General features: G+C 39.3%; 1 protein-coding gene across 1 annotated transcript in view; it reads right to left on the bottom strand.

Moving 5' to 3' along the window:
* The window catches only part of TBC1D19 (TBC1 domain family member 19), a 49,020-nt gene extending 42,664 nt beyond the window's left edge, over window positions 1-6,356 (bottom strand). Inside the window, exon 1 of the mRNA XM_030947587.1 lies at window positions 6,214-6,356. Within this exon, the coding sequence (XP_030803447.1) occupies window positions 6,214-6,312 (99 nt within the window). The 5' untranslated portion in view covers window positions 6,313-6,356. The remainder of the gene's footprint in view (window positions 1-6,213) is intronic.
* Between the last annotated feature and the right edge of the window lie 11,697 nt (window positions 6,357-18,053).

Below are 18,053 nucleotides of genomic sequence, written 5' to 3'. Positions count from 1 at the left end.
CAAATATTTTAGCAAGAAATAACAAATCATTTTTAAAAAATGTTAATGCCTAACAGCTTTTCCCTGTAAAACTAGCATTGTGAATAATCTTATGGATAGGGCACTGAGGTCCAGGTGTGGGATGTCTATGGTCCTCTCCAGTCTTGGTCAGCTTCCTGTAAATCAAGACACATCTGTCCCTTCCACATTCCTTCATAAAACAAGCTATCATTACAGCATTTCTTAGCACCCTCCATTCTTCAGCTGTACTGACCCAGACTTCAGAGACCTTTAAAATTTTGCCAAATTTGCCAGCGTCTAAGGTACCACTAACAATCTTGTGTGTGCATCTTTGATTTTGGTAAGGTATCCTGCTGGGATCTGCGCAGTCACCATCAGAAGTGATACTCTAAATGTACTCTCTCTGTACGTGGATGCCAAGATGGAAGAAAATCCAGACACTCAACACTGCTGTGGCTGAAAGGAAGCAAAAGCATAGCACAACAGTAAAATAATAAAATTGGTGGAAATAGGAAATTGATACACAGAGGAACTGAACACAGAGCTCAACCTATTTACAAATTAGCATCTAAATTTGAAAGTGGCATTCAGTGATCATGACTGGAGCAGCACTGATCATGCAAGAGATGATCCATCAATCACAGCACTCAAAGAAGTACAGGAAAATAACTAGAGGACCAGCAACATGCTACTAAGGCTTGAGGCTTGACAGAACAAAGTGTTCCAGCATAACTCCTGTGTTAAACTATTTCTTTTCTCAACAAGCATAAACACTGCAGAGAAGTGATCCCACTATACTGAAACGTGGAATTGCATCAGGTGAACACATATTTTTATCCTGTTGCAAACAGTTCTGCAAATACCTTTACACAATCCTAATATTTTTACAGGCTATCAACCATAATTTCTCTTCAAAGCCTTTTTTGTTTAGATACACATGTACCCTCTCAAAGCATTTATTACTGTTCAGTATGTTTCTGCACAAGTGCACAATGTTTTTCAGTTTTATTGCTATTATTTCTCAAATTACAATATAACAGAATCCCCAAATATAACCCATCTTTAGAAGAAGTAAATTTAATGAAAGCTAGTAAATATTCGCCATCCCTTATGTACTTCATTCTACCATACCTGGACTTTATAAGGACCAAGCTGACTTGGTAAAATTCACTTCAAGCACAACCACCACAATTTCAACATAAACATTCACTAAAAACTTAAACCCCTGCAACTTTAAGGGAGAGATTAGTTTTGGTTATACATTTCTGTAACAAAAAGAAGAATCATTCTGAGCCTAACTAAACAAATTTCAGTAAGGGTGAAACCCTGATTACAATGACAATTTTCCAACCCTTCTACATTTCTACATGAACTACAATAAGGGAAAAAATACTGTGAACTTTCTTATAAAAGTAAAAATAACCTAGCAGATACAGAGAGCTTCGATCAGTTTCATATGGAAGTAAAAGCTTCAAATGTTATGCTGTGGTACAAGATATAAGGATATATTTAAATGATGTAATTTTAATGTTTAATAAATTTTCTAGGTTTTGAATATAAAATTAGTGCTGAAAATAAAATACACACACGAGGCAAAAACCAGAATCCACACTACTAAAAAAGTACTACTCAGCCAGTCAAGCTTGCATTGCTTCTGAACTCCATCATCTGATCAACACATACTCAATTGCATTCAATTTAAAATTCACTATAATGCAAATATTACTCCTGAGCCACTTAAACCAAAGGCACAAGCTCTATCAGCAAGCATAGTAAATCCTTTGCCAAATACAATGCATGAAAATGAACCATTACTTTTCCATGATGACTCATGAGCCTACATTTTTCTGCTAATTTTTATTAAATAAATGCTACATTGCACAGAAACATTCTCCTTCTGAATTTGATCTTTTATATAAGCTGAGATTGGTATCAATTTATTTTTTTTTAAACTGGCAAAAAATATAATGAAAACAATATGCTGAGACATCTTGCTAACCATAAATTATAATAAATTATTCTAAGCTTATTTACCTCCACTTTCTTTAGAAGCACAGTCAGGCACTACTCCAGCTCCAGTGTTCCTAGTGCTCCCAAAGAAGTCCTCTCCTCCTCTGCCCCATCTGAAGTCTTTTAAGACCCTTATTTCTCCCTCTGATCAATACTGTCTTTAAAGCCTTCTGGTTCTACCACAGGTCTGCTCAAAGAAGGGCGGCAGACTCCGCTCCTCTGGACAGTGTTTCTGACCAGGACATCTCCTCTCCACCTTCTCTGTACCTTCAGGTACCTCCAGCAATGTATTCTCACTCCCAAACTGAATTGCTACAGTGGGGTGGGATGGGTATCAGACCTGATTTTTACACTTATATCACTCCTTTTAGCCTACTGTAACAGCCCTTATCATGCTTTGTTACCAGTTCCCCTCAGGTTGTCCCACTCCAGCCAGATGTACAAGAAACATCACAGAACATTCATGCAGAAAATGGCAGGGGGAGGACTCCTTGCACTGTGAGTCTTTCTTGTTCCATTTAAAACATAATTTAGAACCTTTATCTTTCATTTAGAACCTTTCATTTTATTGTCACCTCCTGCTTTAGAAAAGTTCTTTAGAATAAACTACTGAAGCTTTTGTCTGTTGGTTGGTTTTGCTGGGTGTTTTTTAAACTTTGTCATTAGCCCCTGGTCACTAGAGGTTCTGGACAACTCTGAGTTAGAATGATTTCTATTAGAGGTTTGCATGGGACAAAAATTAAGATTGATTAATCTCAACTGATTAATAAAGCCTAACTCAAAGGTTTTCAAAGATCATGAAAAATGCAGTTTCTGAATTGGCTGCAAATGAAAATGTGCTAAAAAGGTAGCACCTTTTCATCTCTGAACGGTTTCATTTTTATTGTCTGTCCACTGACACAGATTTTCCCTAGAGCAGAATTCTAGCAAGATTTCACAAAATGATTTGTTTTAAAACTGCATTTTGTCCTTGAGATGTCCATGTTTTAGTTTTTCTAAACCCCTCTAATCTCCAACTAAAAAACATTTACAATTCAGAAAGGGAGAGAAAACTTAAGATAAGAACATGCAAATCTGATGACAAACTTGCACAGTGAAGTTGTGACCAGAAAATGAGGTCTCTCCTCTGCTACCCCCACTAACACCAGCAGCAATTCTACCTGTTGAAAAGTTACTACCTAATATTTTGGCTCTTTGTCACTGTTACTCTTTCCTTTCAAACACACTACAAATTATGGTCAGAAGAAATTCCAAAGTGATAGGCACATTAGAACCCTTACCCACATTAATCTCTCTTCTTAACTGCAGTAATATATCAATATATCAAAAATCAACCTACAAAAATCAACTTAACATTTATTTATTTATTCATTCATCACTTACATGACACTACCTCTACTTCAATCCTTGGGATAAAAATGTGATTATCTTGGTATCCCCAGAAGTCAAGCTGTGACAGCAAATCATTTGATGCCCACGCCAAAGTTATTTCAAAGAGATTGTGTATCACAGCCCTTGACACCAGCTCAGGCTCCCAGTGACAGCCAAGCAAAGCACTGGTTTGATCAGTTCATAACCACAGGGCTACTCTCTCACCGCTCACAAATGTCAGAATACTGTGTTTTCCCCAAAGTTCTATTAACTCATCAATGGAACTGTTCATTCTGAGTTCTCCTTCCTAGAAAATAAGAGACAAATTTACAAAATATAGCTTTTCTAATAGCTAAAATACTGTTTGTGAGACTACATGTTCTCTCAAAATTTCAGGGATTATTATAATGGACCTTAAGATCCATTTTGACTGTAGTGTTTTCAGAGACATTAAGTATTTTTGAGGAACAAATATCAACATAATTTTCTACAATAAGAGATGAAGAATATTTGTGAAGTACAACTGCAGTATAAATATTCAAAACAAAATTAGGTTTCACTTTGATGCGCTGATTTCAAAGACTTCTCAAAATACAGTGTGCATCTCCCAAAACAGTTTAAAATCCCCTAAAAAAGGGACCACCCTTCAAAATCACAACTTGTGCAGACCAAGCATTGTTAACCAGCAGACAAAAAACTCCATCACATCCTACCAATAAACTGGAGTTCAGGAGTGATGCACAGCAACAGCTGAGATTTCATATTTGACAGTGCAACTCCAGCAATACCCCACGTAACGGGAGGAACATCAAGCATTAGATTAATACAGAGTGAAGCAAAAAGCAGAAACTTTCAGAATTCTGTACAGCTGCCTAGGGCAGAACAGGAGACCAGCCTCTGATTGAGGGGCCCTTGCATGGTGTAGCACTAACGTGGCTGTCCAAGCTTTATAAACAAAGCAAGTCTTCTGTACATGGAAGAACATAAATGCGTGCAAGGTCAATAAAAAAAGGCTCCTCTATCAAGAACACCCAGATTCCTGGCAAACACAGTGTACATTTGGCCCTACTAATTTAAACTACAATCTCCAAGAGATAATTAATTCGATTGAGTTATCCCACTGTTGATGTATCTATAAACTTTCAGATCACTACACTAAACTACAGCTCTGATTTAACCTGCTGTTATAAACCCTTCACACACAACTCTAAGAATCAGCTTGAATATTTGTTGCCCTGTTTCCTTTCTTTCCCCTTAGCACTTCATATGACTAGAATGATCATGATCTATACAAACACTTTTTTGTTATTCTTCAAGAAATCTGTGAAACAGTTCTCTGCAAAGCCATCACAGCAGATACATTCTCATATCCAGCAGTGGAGTTTGAGCACCCCACTGCCCTTTCAGACTCCAAACACCCCCTTGGGAGGGCACTGCTCACGTTCTCAGTGTCCACCTGCACAAAATGGCTCCACCAAACCAAAGCCACCCACCCAGTTTAGCACCTTCCAAACACCCAGCCAGGTCCCGAGGACACCAAGCTGCCTCCTGCCTCAAAAAACCCACGCAAAGAATCAAGTGGCTGAAATCTGGTCCTGCCAGAGACAGGGATAAAGAATCCCGTGGAAGGGAGTGCATTCAGGTTTGTTAGAAACAGGAACAGAGTGGTTAGAGCAGAGCCCTTTTTAGAGGACAAGATGTGACTCTGCACTTCTCATATCAGGTTTTTTTAGGATACTCAATTTCCCACCATTTAGCAGAACCCAGCCTCTACACTTCTTCATAACTCCAGCCTCCTTCAAGTCATGTACATTGGCTGATTCAAATATTTAGAAAGCCCTGACAACAGAAGCAAGGCAGACACACATTTATAAAAGCATTTAGAGACCAAATCAGTACATTTAAATACAAAACAAGCCAAAGACAGGCAGTGTGACAGTGATGTCACTTGCTACAGAAAGCTTCAGGAACATTCAAAGAGGAAAATGATGTTTCATTTAAAAACTAATGGACAAATAATGGATATGGTATCCCCAAAAAACCCAACCCAAACCAAACAAAAAACCCATAAAAAAAAACCAACAACAAAAAACCATAAACAACAACAACAACAACAACAGAAAACCTCCCAAAAAAACCCCACCCAACCTGTATAATTTTACGTGGTGTTTGAAAAAAACCCCAAAACCAAAAGCACAAGATTTTATAAAACCCAATCCTGAATATTTCAGTAATGCACAATATTTGTTACAGCACCATGACTAGGTTATTATGATCATGAAAATTGACACAATTTTAATCTGAAAACCTGGCTCCAAGTGCAGATAAGTTGTTAAATATAAAAAAAAAAGGCAACTGTTATCCCAGCTACTAAAATTTACTTCCATGCGTATTTTTTTTTCATTTATTTTCACTTCCTTTCACCAAATCCTCATTTTCTTAGGGACACTAGGGGAGCGGGGGAGGGTGGATGGACTTTAAAGCTCTCCAAATTAAAGATTAAAAAAGCAATTGGTTTCAGGACCTATATTTGAAGCAGCGAGATTTCAGACGGATAGTCTTCATATTCCCTGCGAAATCCTTGGGTCCCAAGGGGAAACGCAACAAACACGGCTCTAGAAACCAAACATGCCGCTCTCCGGCCCCGCCGAGGAGGGAAGAGGAGCGGGACAGGCGGGAAAAGAGGGAGGGGACGAGGGGCGCCGGGGGCCCGGACCCCCTGCCCATGAGGAGAACAGCCGGGCTAGGGGCGGCGGCCGCGAACAAAGCGCCGGGGAGGGGCAGCGCGGAAGGGAGGCGTGCGTGGGGACACAGCGGCAGGTCAGGGCTCACCCGGGCCTGTCGCTCCAGCTGTGAGTGCAGGCTGGAGCCCTGCAGGCGCTGCACGACCCTGGCGATGGTGAGGGACAGCCCGCGCTCTGGGTCCAGCATGGCGGGCCCTGCGCGGCCGGGCCGCCTTCGGCGCCGCACCGCCGCGTTACCCGGCAACGGCGGCAGCGGCGCCCGCCTACCGCTGCGCCCGGCCGGGAAGCGGCGCCGCACGGAAAGGTTCCGCCCTGAGGGGGATGGAAGGGCCCGGGGGCGTAGGTGCGAAAGGAACGACAAAAGCCAGGGCGTCCCCAAAAAATCAGAAAGTTTTATTAGAAAATTACTGGAAATTCTATTCTCCTGACCTCCTATATAAGCACAGGAAGGAAGGAAGGAAGGAAGGAAGGAAGGAAGGAAGGAAGGAAGGAAGGAAGGAAGGAAGGAAGGAAGGAAGGAAGGAAGGAAGGAAGGAAGGAAGGAAGGAAGGAAGGAAAAATGCGTATTTTATGATTGGCTTTTCGCAAATATTAAAATGAATATTATATTGTTATGTTAGAAAGTTGTGCTGTATTAATTTTCTTAAGTAGTGTGTTAAATATAGTTCTAGGTTATGACAAAATGTTAAAATAGAAACTATGCTAGGTAAGATATTTTTGTAAAGGAAGGACTCACAGCGAGATAGCAGCAACAGGACACTTAAATCTTTCAGAGAAAAAGAATTTATTGCCCCATTATCAGGAGAAACGAACTTCTTCCCACCCTGCTCAGCCATGACCACGCCAGTCAGGATTCAGAGGAAGAAGGTGATGATGACCAGACAGAATCCTGTGTTTGAATGGAATTTATGCATCATGTATGAGGTGTATGAATATGCAACAGGTTATTGTTTTTAAGGGTTAATCCTCTGTTAACGTGTGCCCTTTTCTGGGCTCATGCTGCCCAGAAAAAGGTACCCGGATGTCCGTAACTCTTTGTTTCTATTGTCTCATATTGTCCTAATCCAAACTGTCCAAATTATTATTACTCTAATTATATTGCTATTTTTATAGCCATTTTATTATCATTAAACTCTTTCAAATTTTAAAAACCACTGTCTGGCATTTTTCACAGAAGGGAAGGAGATGGTGGGTCCTGGTCCCGGCGCAGCGGTTCAGCTGCTGGGGTGCCCGGGGTCCTGGGCTGGTGATGCCTTCTCAGGGACCGGTTTGTCCAGCCCCAGGACACCTTTCTGTGTGCTGCTCGTGGGGTACAAGCCGGCCCGTGTGAAATACAGAGCTGTGTTTTGTGTCAGGTACATAGAGGCAACATGTGTGTTTGTGATTGTGCTATGTGTGGAAACCGACCATGGGACAGTTATAAAGATGAATTCTAATAATAACTGAGGAAAGTAAAGCATGGAAGAAGGCCTTTGAACCTATCCTTTGTTCTCAATTAACCTTTATAAGTCTTAAGTTGATTTAGGAGCATTTGAATTAAAGCTTTAAGAATGTTCCTTTTTGACAGGAACTTTCTGCTTGTAAGCTAAGCCTGAAAGAGTTTTGCAATAATAACCTTTTGAAGTATAATTTTAGAATATCGCTTGTAGTAAGGATCTTTGAAACTATAGCTTTAGAATATATAAAAAGGAAACATGCTTATCTCATGCCTTGACAAAACAGTGAAAAGCAGCTTGAAAAAGGAAGATGAACATCAACTCAAGGATTAATAGTTTCAACCAAGGGAAGCTGGACATCACTGTTATGAGATTTATAGTCCTTGCAGTCAAAAGGTGGACCCACATCTGGAATCTGGACCTCACCAGCTGGGAGACTTCTTTCTTCTTTCAGAAGCTGGACCCCCACCATCTGGGGATACTCCTTTTCTGGGATACATCCTGAGAAAAACTAGATCACAATAGTGTATAGAATTGTGACGTAAAAATTGGGAATAGAAACTGCTGATGAGTAAAAATTTGGAATAGAAAGTGCTTAGAAAGCTTATGAGTACCCCTATAAATACCTGTAACCCTCAACTATGGGTGTGCAGCTGGAGGGAAAACTTCCCCCGCTGTACCCAGCGCCGTATTGCTCATACTTTACCCTATTAATTAATAAATTGATTGCTGCTTGAATATTGGCCTAGTCAAGCTTCTCATTTATAACAGCCTGTGTTGATGTGAAGTTTTGTTGCATTTTTGGATATTTTTCCTGCTGCTGAGCAAGTGAGGCGCTTGTTCAGGCTCGGCAGCAGCACAGCCCTAGCTGGAGCCGGGCAGGTCTGTGGCACTGTGTGCACATCCCAGCCTCATGTACCTGCGAGGGACTTGCATCCATTTAGCCTCTCTGGGAAAACCTATTCCTATGTGCATCAGTAACAGAACCGTGTCATCAAATTTTTACTTAATAAACTAATTTGCTGTGTCAAAATAGCCATTTTTAAAGTCCCAGGAGGATTAAGAAATAAGCTAAGAGAGGAGATAACATGGAAAAGCTGATCGTTGACCTCTAAAGCATTAGGACCCATTTCAGCTCTGAGGATGACCTTTGTAAAACAAAGAATGTTTCAAAATTCTGAAACATCAGGAGTGTTTCACTGTTGGGAGTGACAGATATGGGGAAATGATAGATGTCATCAGTTACGTCAATAGAAAAAACAATTGCATATAATAGGTATAAAAATGCACCTGAACTCATTTTCTGCAACCAGTTTTGATTTATCTGTGAGCATTTCTTGATAAAATGAAGTTTAAAGAAGAATAGTAACAGAAGGTCAGAGATTAAGTCCTTTAACGAACTGTAGAGAAACCTGAAAAAGTCGCTTATGCTAATCAAAATACTGAGGAGACATTGCTTCTCAGTTCATGGAGAGCACTGGGAAATGAATCACCCAGTTGCCTACCCATGCCTTGAATATCTATTCTGATTTACATCAGGTTTTCTGTCACTTCTTTTCATGCATGCATGTATGATCTATGGGGCAACAGTGAATACATTTTTTCCCCTACTATTGAGAGAGTTAATAATATTTTTATCTACATTCCCAACTAAACAAGCATACAAAGTGTAATAACTTTCTGTGCTAGTTCATAAAAAACCTGCAAAATGTTCCATACAGAGACTACCTCACCTCATTTTGGTTTGTTTGTTTGGGGTTTTTGTTTTGTTTTGTTTTGTTTTGTTTTGTTTTGTTTAATAAGGATCATTTGTTTTTGTGGGAACTTCACCTGCTAAGGAAAGCACATGCAGAAAAGTGGAGTGTGACCATGAGCTCTGCAGGTCAATAGCTGAAGTCCAGAGTTTCACATTTCAGCTGCAAATGTGAGAGAGAGCCCTCCCTCCCTGCCTGGCACAGTCCTCAGCAGCGTTTTCCTTTCCAGTTTGTGAGCAGACCTGTGGGCTGCCACAGGGATGGGAGGCATATGTTGTGTTTGGTGAGCGTGTATTTGTCAGGGCAGCTTGATACGTGAGGACTCAGGGGCTGGGTAATTCCTGCTGTAGCACAGCACGGTCTCTGGCTGCTTCCCATGTGATCTGCAGGTGCCAGGGCAGGTCATGGGGTGGGACAGAAGGCAGAGCACCTTGCTGATTAGAGATGTGTGTTCCCCTGCTACTGGGGAGTGTGGGGAAAGCACACATCAGGTGAGTTTCATGTGCAATGCACAGGACTTTGCAGGTCTGCAAAAGCCACCCTGATCACTATAGGTCAAGAAAACAGAACAAAAAACTAATGTCACCTGCAGAGGAGTAATTTCCTGCCACTGACTACCTGTGCTCCGAGGTTCCCTTTATAACCCTTTGCCTATGCACATCTGTCAGTCTTCATTCCCTGGTTTTTTAGGCTGTTTCCAGTCTGGTTTCCCTCCACTGCATCTCCCTTTGGTCAGTTACATCTCCAGTGTGGGTAGGAAAACTTCTTGTAAATGCCAATCCAAGCTTAAAAGTAGGGTGATATGAAGAGACAATCTACAGAATCTTACCAAGGGCTGTTACAGCTTCTTGTATATCCCTACCATATCTAGTTAAGAAAGCTCGTGCTTAAGTGTGTGCTTCTTTTTTGTTTCCTTACAAGGAGTGGACTGCATAGCAGCTTGAGAAATACAGGGTCTTTATTAGAAAATATCACTTAAATAACAGGCATTGGCAGAAATCCCAATTTATGCTTTAGCCTATCCCCCTGGTGTCACCCAACTGGTTTAACTTGGTTCCTGTGGTAAGTTTTTGACAATTACAGCTTTTTCATCATGATTTACTTTTAAATTGCACATAACGAACTGCAGTACAGTCAGCATAGAGTGGTTTTATGATGTCCAGTACCACATACCAGAGGTAGCTTGTTGGTTTTATTAGGAGGTCTGGTGTAGATGTCATCATTTTTCTATTTTGGGTTGTTGGTCTTTCCTTCTCAGTTTCTCAGTCTTACACCCTTGAACACCAATTGTCTCCCCTTTGTATTCCTCCTCCATTCCACTGCAGTGCTCTACAGTGTTATACCTTAGTTTACTGTGTTTTTTGTCAAGTTACTTCACTTAACTGTATTGATACTGGTATCCCAAATGTCTTTTATTAATCTGCCACAACAGGTCTGGAAAGCGCCGAGAGTCTGGAAACAGAAAGTAAAAATTACAGTCAGCCAGCTTGGCTTTTTCCATGTAGTGTGGTAGTCGACCTAATATCAAACTAGGCTGTCTGCAGGTGTCACCAAAGGAGGCAGTGGTGTTGTATGACAGAAAATGGATGAGGGAAGACAAAAAATCCCAGCAAGGTCAATAAAATCGTAACAGTCTCAATCACAAAATCCCAGCAGTCAACAAAATCCCAGCACTTCCAGTCAGCTGCTCCTAAGACACTGCCTAAGCCATTCACAACACCCATGCTGCCCTGATCCCACCTTCACCTTTCACTCTGTTGCTGTGAGAAATGCCAAGTGGATTTTTTGTGTAGTTTTTTGGTTAGTGTTCTTTTTTCATCTAAAAAGCTACTCCTGTCCAAAATTTCATTTCTTCTCTCTTCGCTTGGAACCATTTTAGTTCATGAGGGCTTAAAATCCATTACCCCAGTCCTCCATTTCAAGCCATTATCAGAATTTCACCTGTGAACTAAAGTGTCAAGTTCCAATAGATTGCTAATCCAAGCAGGTGCTTTCAGAGAACATCATATTCAGTCTTTTGTTCAGTGTGCTCACTCTTTATATTAGACAAATGTATATTAAACTTTAATCTCTATTATGGGCCAATCCTGCAAGCTTCTCTTCATAATATCCACTGTTTTCCCTGTGCAGTCTGAATCATGATATATTGTTTGGAGCTGATAACAGATGTATGACAAAAGAAGAAAGATCTGTCAGTGACTCACCCATCTGACTTTCAAACTTTTATTCAAATTACCAAAAAGAGACAGTGTGTATTTTGACAAGTTTCAATATCTTCTTCAAAATAATCAGTTCCTGTGGAGTAATGAGATTTTTTTTCTTGCCCCAATACCACTGATGCAATCTGAAGCATGTAGGAAGTTTAGATGGTGTATCTTCACTTATCAGAGCAGAAAACATCTCTTATTTCAGAATGTTGTCCATGAGAAGTAATATATTTTCTCTAATATGTGGCTGAACTTGAGAGCTAGACTTTGACTACCGGTGATGTCAAGGATTATCAGTCTAGTCTTAGGAGTTTCATGTTGCTCCAGTTCTTGATTTTAGGTAATCTCCTACCAAACCTTGGCTTTAGGTAGTTTCAGCCTCCCTCTAGAGGACCATGTATTTCAGGTGATAATATCTATTAGTGGTACTTTTTTGTAGCATTTCTGAGTAATAGCTGGAACTGTGAGCTATCAGATATGTAACAAAACTAACATGCACACAGTCCCTAGTTTTTCTAGTGTTACTATATTAAGTCAATTTTTCATGTGTTCTATTATTAGTCAAGTGACATGCAGTTTAGCAGTAATATTCTGTATCTTCTGGTTGGTAAAGTCCCATGTGTGCACTTGCCATGCATGAAGATGTAATCATGCCAATGTAGGATTTCTTGGACTTGAGGCAGCAATGGAGTCCATCCAGGTACACACTGAAGGGAAGCACATGCTGAATCACAAATACAGTTGATACACTGAGTAGTTTATGCCCTTCACACATGGCATGTATATTTTGTTTCTTTAAATTGTATATTCACCTGAGAGCAAGTCTGTTGGAAAAAGTATACAACTGTTGTACTTAGCCAAACCTTTTAAAAGACATGATTCAGCATTCATGAGCAAGCATTTCTCAGGTCACACATAGCAGCTTACTTTAGCTATTTCTTTTAAAGTTTTTACAAAATTTAACTAATTGGTCTATAAAGAAGAAAAGCAGTAAAAAGAACTGTCTCAGTGGATTCTTGGTTAACATCTCCATGTCAGAGTTTACTGGTGTGTGGGTGTGCTAGGGTGAGATTCTATGTTCTTTTCAAACCCATTGACTCCAGTGAGTCTATGTGATGTAAATACAAGCAGGACTTGGCTCCTGTCTGTCACAAGAAGTATGCTCTTTTTGAAAATAGGAACAATCTGATCTAGTGGGTAGCATCCCTGCCCTTGGAGGGGGGGATTGGAACTAGATGATCTTTAGCGTTCCTTCCAAGCCAAACCTTTCTATGATGCTATGAAAATATCTAAAAACATAGGCGTGGTGATGTTTTAAAATCTACTTTTGAAAAATATCAAACCCTCTCATTCTCTGTTTATTTGTTACACAATATTGAGCATTACTCCACTGAAATAACTTGTTGATGCTATATCCTACTTATTGCAGTAGGGGAATTTTGTCTTCTGTCGAAAAGGTAATAAATGTTTTAAGGTAGTCTGTTATACGTCTGTTCACTGCCTGGAATATATACAATTTACTACACAGTCACATGAGTGCCTGGTGCAAGTCTTCAACAGCCAGCAGACCACCTTGGATATATTATGTAGTGTCTAGATCCTAGCTGCCTTCTCCTTAATCATTAAGAGGTAATCATAAACTTCAGCTGGCAGAACAAGGATCTCTTCTTGAGTGCATTTTATTCTTCTGATTAAGATTTGATAACAAAGTTGATTAATCCTTTCTCTTTTCTCTTTTTTTTTTAATGTGAAGGATTACTCCATTGTTTCATTTCCTTGTTTGATTAATTTTTACACAGAAGAATCAAAAGTGAAGAATAAACCAAAAGGAACTAGAAACTCTTGAAGGGTTTTTTTAATGGTTATGATTCACCAGCTACTGTAACTGTTCAAAAAAACAGTTTTGGTCAGGGAGACCAAATCTAGTTTGGTCTAGATCAAACTAGACCAAATCAATCTAGTTTTGGTCAGGGAGATTTTTACTTCCATTACAGGGATTTTCACATATCCTTTACCTTGATTTCCACTTCCTTAACTTGATGTCTGCTCTGTTGGAAAGACAGCTGGAAGTGCAGCAAAAAGGAAATGCTGAATGAGCAGAAGATAGCAAGCAAACCTTCCTAAGTTTCTAATAGTTTTTTCTCCAGTGATGATGCTTTCCTTTCCCTGCATGGACAAATAAATGCCGCGTATCGCCGAAAGGGAGCACTGGGCACTGATTAAAGATCATCACCAACTATGGAAAAGAATCTTCTCTGACACATCCCGGGCCATTGTGGGGGCCTAAAGAATCCTATGGTGAAACAGTTGCAGTTGTCCTGTAGTAGTTCAAAGGAGATTAAGCCAAAATTTAAAACTGAGCCCTAATTTCTAAGTTTCTACTGTTTCTCTGTTTATATACAGGAATATATTATTGCAGAAAATTGTCTGAAACATTGATTACTAATATTGCCTGTTACAGGAATTGTTGTGCATATACGAAGCACACCTAGATGATCTAACTTTTACTGTGGAAATAAGTTCATTATAACAACATGCTCGAAAATTCACCCAAAAAAGAGTGGAACAGCGGGATGGAAGAGCACACATGTGAAGCACAGCTCTGGAGGCTGGATTCAGAGCCACTGAGTGGCAGACTACCCTGCTTTCACTAACCCAAAACATACAAATTAATATAGGGATCTGCTTAAAGGAAAAATGACACCAAAATATTATACACAGCTCTAGGGAGCACAAACAAACCCAAATGATTTGATTTCAGATGAAGCTCTGCACATTGAAACCAAAAATTTTAAATATAAAACTGCAGTTAGGTTTTCTGTTTTGCATCACTGTTTAGAGGTCTGTAAAGAATTCTTTCAAATGCACAACAAATTTGCTAAATCAAAAAAAGGACAGAGGTAGTACCTAAAAAATTGTATTATTTTGTTAATTACAGGATACAGGCTTGAATCCTATAATCTATATTGCAGCATGTTTCCAGAAAGACCAGGAAGGAAAATTAGAAAACATTCACAAAAGTGAATGTGCTAAAGGGCTCAGGAAGGGTTGAAATAAAATGCATATTCTGAAAAAAAAAAAAAAAAAAGGCAGCAAAGCAAAGGACACATTTTCCAGAGTTTTCCAGAGTAGATGGGATAAAATGTGCTCTGAGCTTAAATAAATACACGTATTTCCTGGTCTTTGTCTGAAACTGAATTGAGGCTTGCACTCATAGAGAGTAGAGCTGGGGGAATTCCTGCTGGATAATGTACAGCATCAACCTAAAATATGGAATTAAAATACTTTATTGGAGTTGTTCAACAGCAGAAGGGCTTTTCATTTTGGCTATTAGGTTAGTAACGAAAAGAGCATAATAAAATTTTAGATCAAAGGTGTGATATGTAAGCTCAGCCCCCACAGGTGTATTGGCATACAGGGAGATAACAGCATGAGATCATCACAGAATCATAGAACATCCTGAGTTGAAAGGGACCTCAGGGTCATCACCTCCAGCCCCAGACCCTGCACAGCACCATCCCCAGCAGTCTTACCTTGTGCCTGGGACTGTTGTCCAAACTCTTCCTTGAACTCTGTCAGGCTTGGTGCTGTGCCACTGCCCTGGGGAGCCTGTGCCAGTGCCCAGCCTCCCCCTGGGTGAAGAACCTGTTCCTGATATCCAACTTAAAACTCTTCTGACACAACTTCATGACACTGACTCTTTTAAGGACGCTACTTTTAAAATATAGGGTTGTTTTTCTGTTTCCAGATACATCTGTGGGGTTTGCAGCAAGAATATGGATGGGGCAAATATATAAAATAGATACTATAGCTTTCATAATCTTCTCCAAGAGGCACAAGTCTTTGAGACTTGACCATTTATTTCCTCCTTAGAACTGGAAATAACACCAGCTGGAGGTACTGAACCCAGCTCAGCTGGGTTGTCTAAGGGATGAACTCTCCAGACTTAAGGTGCCATTTTCAAATTCACAGTTTTGGTTAAGTTGGCCTAAAGCAGAAGAAAACCATGCACAAATAGGATGAGCAATAAGTAAAGAGCCACTCATGAGGACGCACTGAAGAAGGAGCAGAAGTTGTTATCATGTCACTAACTAAATGAGCCACCATGTCAGGGGGATGGGAAAAGTGTAAGCATGGAAAAATCCTGGGTTTTTTTCTCATTCCCCTGTACTATTAAGGGAAATGAAATTTATTGCCTTCTTGATAATTAAGCTGGATTTCATCAAAAACGATCAATTTCTACTGCCAGTTTCTCTCAAACAGTGTTAAATCTGTAAGGCCTTGGCTATTTAGTAACACTTCAGACTACAGGAATAAAAGTTTCCTATTATTTTAGGTGGGATAATATTGTATATGACCTACCATCTACTCCTCTTGAAACAGAATATGAAAACTTGTTTATCATTTTATATAACGATCTGATTTATTTGAATATTTCTCACAGAATGCAATTTTAAATGTTTAGCCTTCTCTTTATAAGGTCTTGTGAAAAAGATATTCTGGTATGAAATGGCTCAGTTTAACAGGTAATGAAATAGTGATTTTTTTTTTTGGCCAGAGCATTCCCATTTTGACTTCTAGCAACTTTCATGAGCAGTCATTGAGGATTAAGTGAAGTCTTTGGGGAGGTCTGTCTCTACAAAGTATAAAATTGCAGCTGACAATTCTAACTTTCTAACAGAAATGTAAGTTGAAATTAAAGAGATAAGATCACTGTTAGATTATGCTTTGAGCAGGATTATACTTTAAGTACCACTGGGTTTAAAACCAGAGTGGGTGACAGTGTAAACTGGGAGTATTTAACTAGCATATTGCTTAGAATATTTTAAAAACCTTTTACTTGCTCCAGGAACTTGAGTCAGCAAATCTTGTAAAAACAAACCACAAAATGTTACTGATCTTATGTCATTATCTCATCAGAGATACCTTTCTTACTTCAATTTATTCATTTTTCCCACATTGTAGGATTGCAAAATGAATGCATTAGAATGAAAGGAGAACATTGTGAAGAGGTAAGCTATCCAAGAAGATACAGTAGCCAGAATGTGAGTATGATCTGTGATTCTTTTGCTTTTTCTGTACAGAGCACACTTAGCACCGGTGCAGTTGGTTCTGGAAAGGGCCAAACCAGAATGGCATGAAATTGCAAATATGAGATAATGACTTCAGGCACACACACAGAAATATTGGAAAAAAATCACCCAGTTAATTGCAGTTAATATACTGCAAATTTTCAAATGTTCATAAAAAAAAAATCAAGAGTGTAGCACGTAACTTTTCTATATACAAGGATTACATCCAAGAGATCCAACTTCTGATATGCTTAATTTATAAGCCCTGGATATTTGGACACACCACAGCAGCCTGACTGAATCTGACTCTGTCAAAAAGTGAGTGTGGAGAATTCAGAGCTGAGCTTGTCCTTGGAGTTTTGTTTCTCCCTTATTTTGACTTGAGACTTCTTGGCAGATTTAAAGCAGTTTTGTAATGTAAGCAAAGACTAAACAATGAAAATTAATTTAAAACTTACATACTTTCAGTGACATTAACTCCCTGCACTATGTAATACCATATAAACATGAGCAAATAGTCCAAACTAACTACAGCAATTGTTCCTTGGAGTATATTTTCTTAAGGATTATATAGACAAAAGCCTGGCAAGTAAGGCCAGCAATACCATAATTTAACAGCTCATCTGTGCTGAAACTCTGGAAAGTATTATTTTCAATGTTTCAGTATTTTAATAGTGTTTTGAAATTGTTATGAAATACTTCCAGGACTGTTTAGCACAATAATTGAAATAAATTAAAGTATTTTTTATCACTATGGACTTGACCTGCCTCCCCTAGTTTCTCAGAAAATTATAACTGACAACTTTCTACATACAGTTATTGGATGGCAGTATACCAATCATAGAAGTCCAAAATGCAAAGAGCATTTAGGTAATTTGCAAATAAAGCTAAACATCCCAGAAATTAAGACCTGGAAGAAAACTTCAGCTGGGGTAAATTGTCTTTGCTCCTGAAGTTCTCCCTGTACCTCCTCTTATTGTGTTCAATAATTAGTCCAAAGTGCCAGCTAGCAGAGTTCCATTGAACTGGAAAAAACTGGCCTGGAGATTATCACAGTAAGAGAACAAGAGTCAAACAATAAAATACTTAATTGTGTACAACAGAACGCCATCCATGAGCCTAATTTAAAATCTTACTTTCATTATATGAGCCCATAATTTGAAGGGGACAACCTGTCATCTTGCTGTCTGTCTACCCTTCCATGCAAAACCATGACAATGGGAAACCAGCAAAATTCTAGACATCCCACAGTCTTTTGCTTTTCTATTTATTAGATCAAAATCCTACTTTGGTTAGATACTTTCAAGGAGTGTTGTTTCCTCGTGGGCTTTGTTGACAGGGTTTTATAGAGTATAGTAGCTGTCTATGTTGTACCAGTAGTAATGATAGATAGGTCTTCTAGTGGAGAGACATTTTGTAATATCTTCTAAATTTTTTGCTCTTTACCCTCACTTCATGG

The sequence above is a fragment of the Camarhynchus parvulus genome, chromosome 4, assembly GCF_901933205.1.
Source record: "Camarhynchus parvulus chromosome 4, STF_HiC, whole genome shotgun sequence".
Classification (NCBI taxonomy): Eukaryota; Metazoa; Chordata; class Aves; order Passeriformes; family Thraupidae; genus Camarhynchus; species Camarhynchus parvulus.
This window is presented reverse-complemented; position numbering and strand designations above follow the sequence as displayed.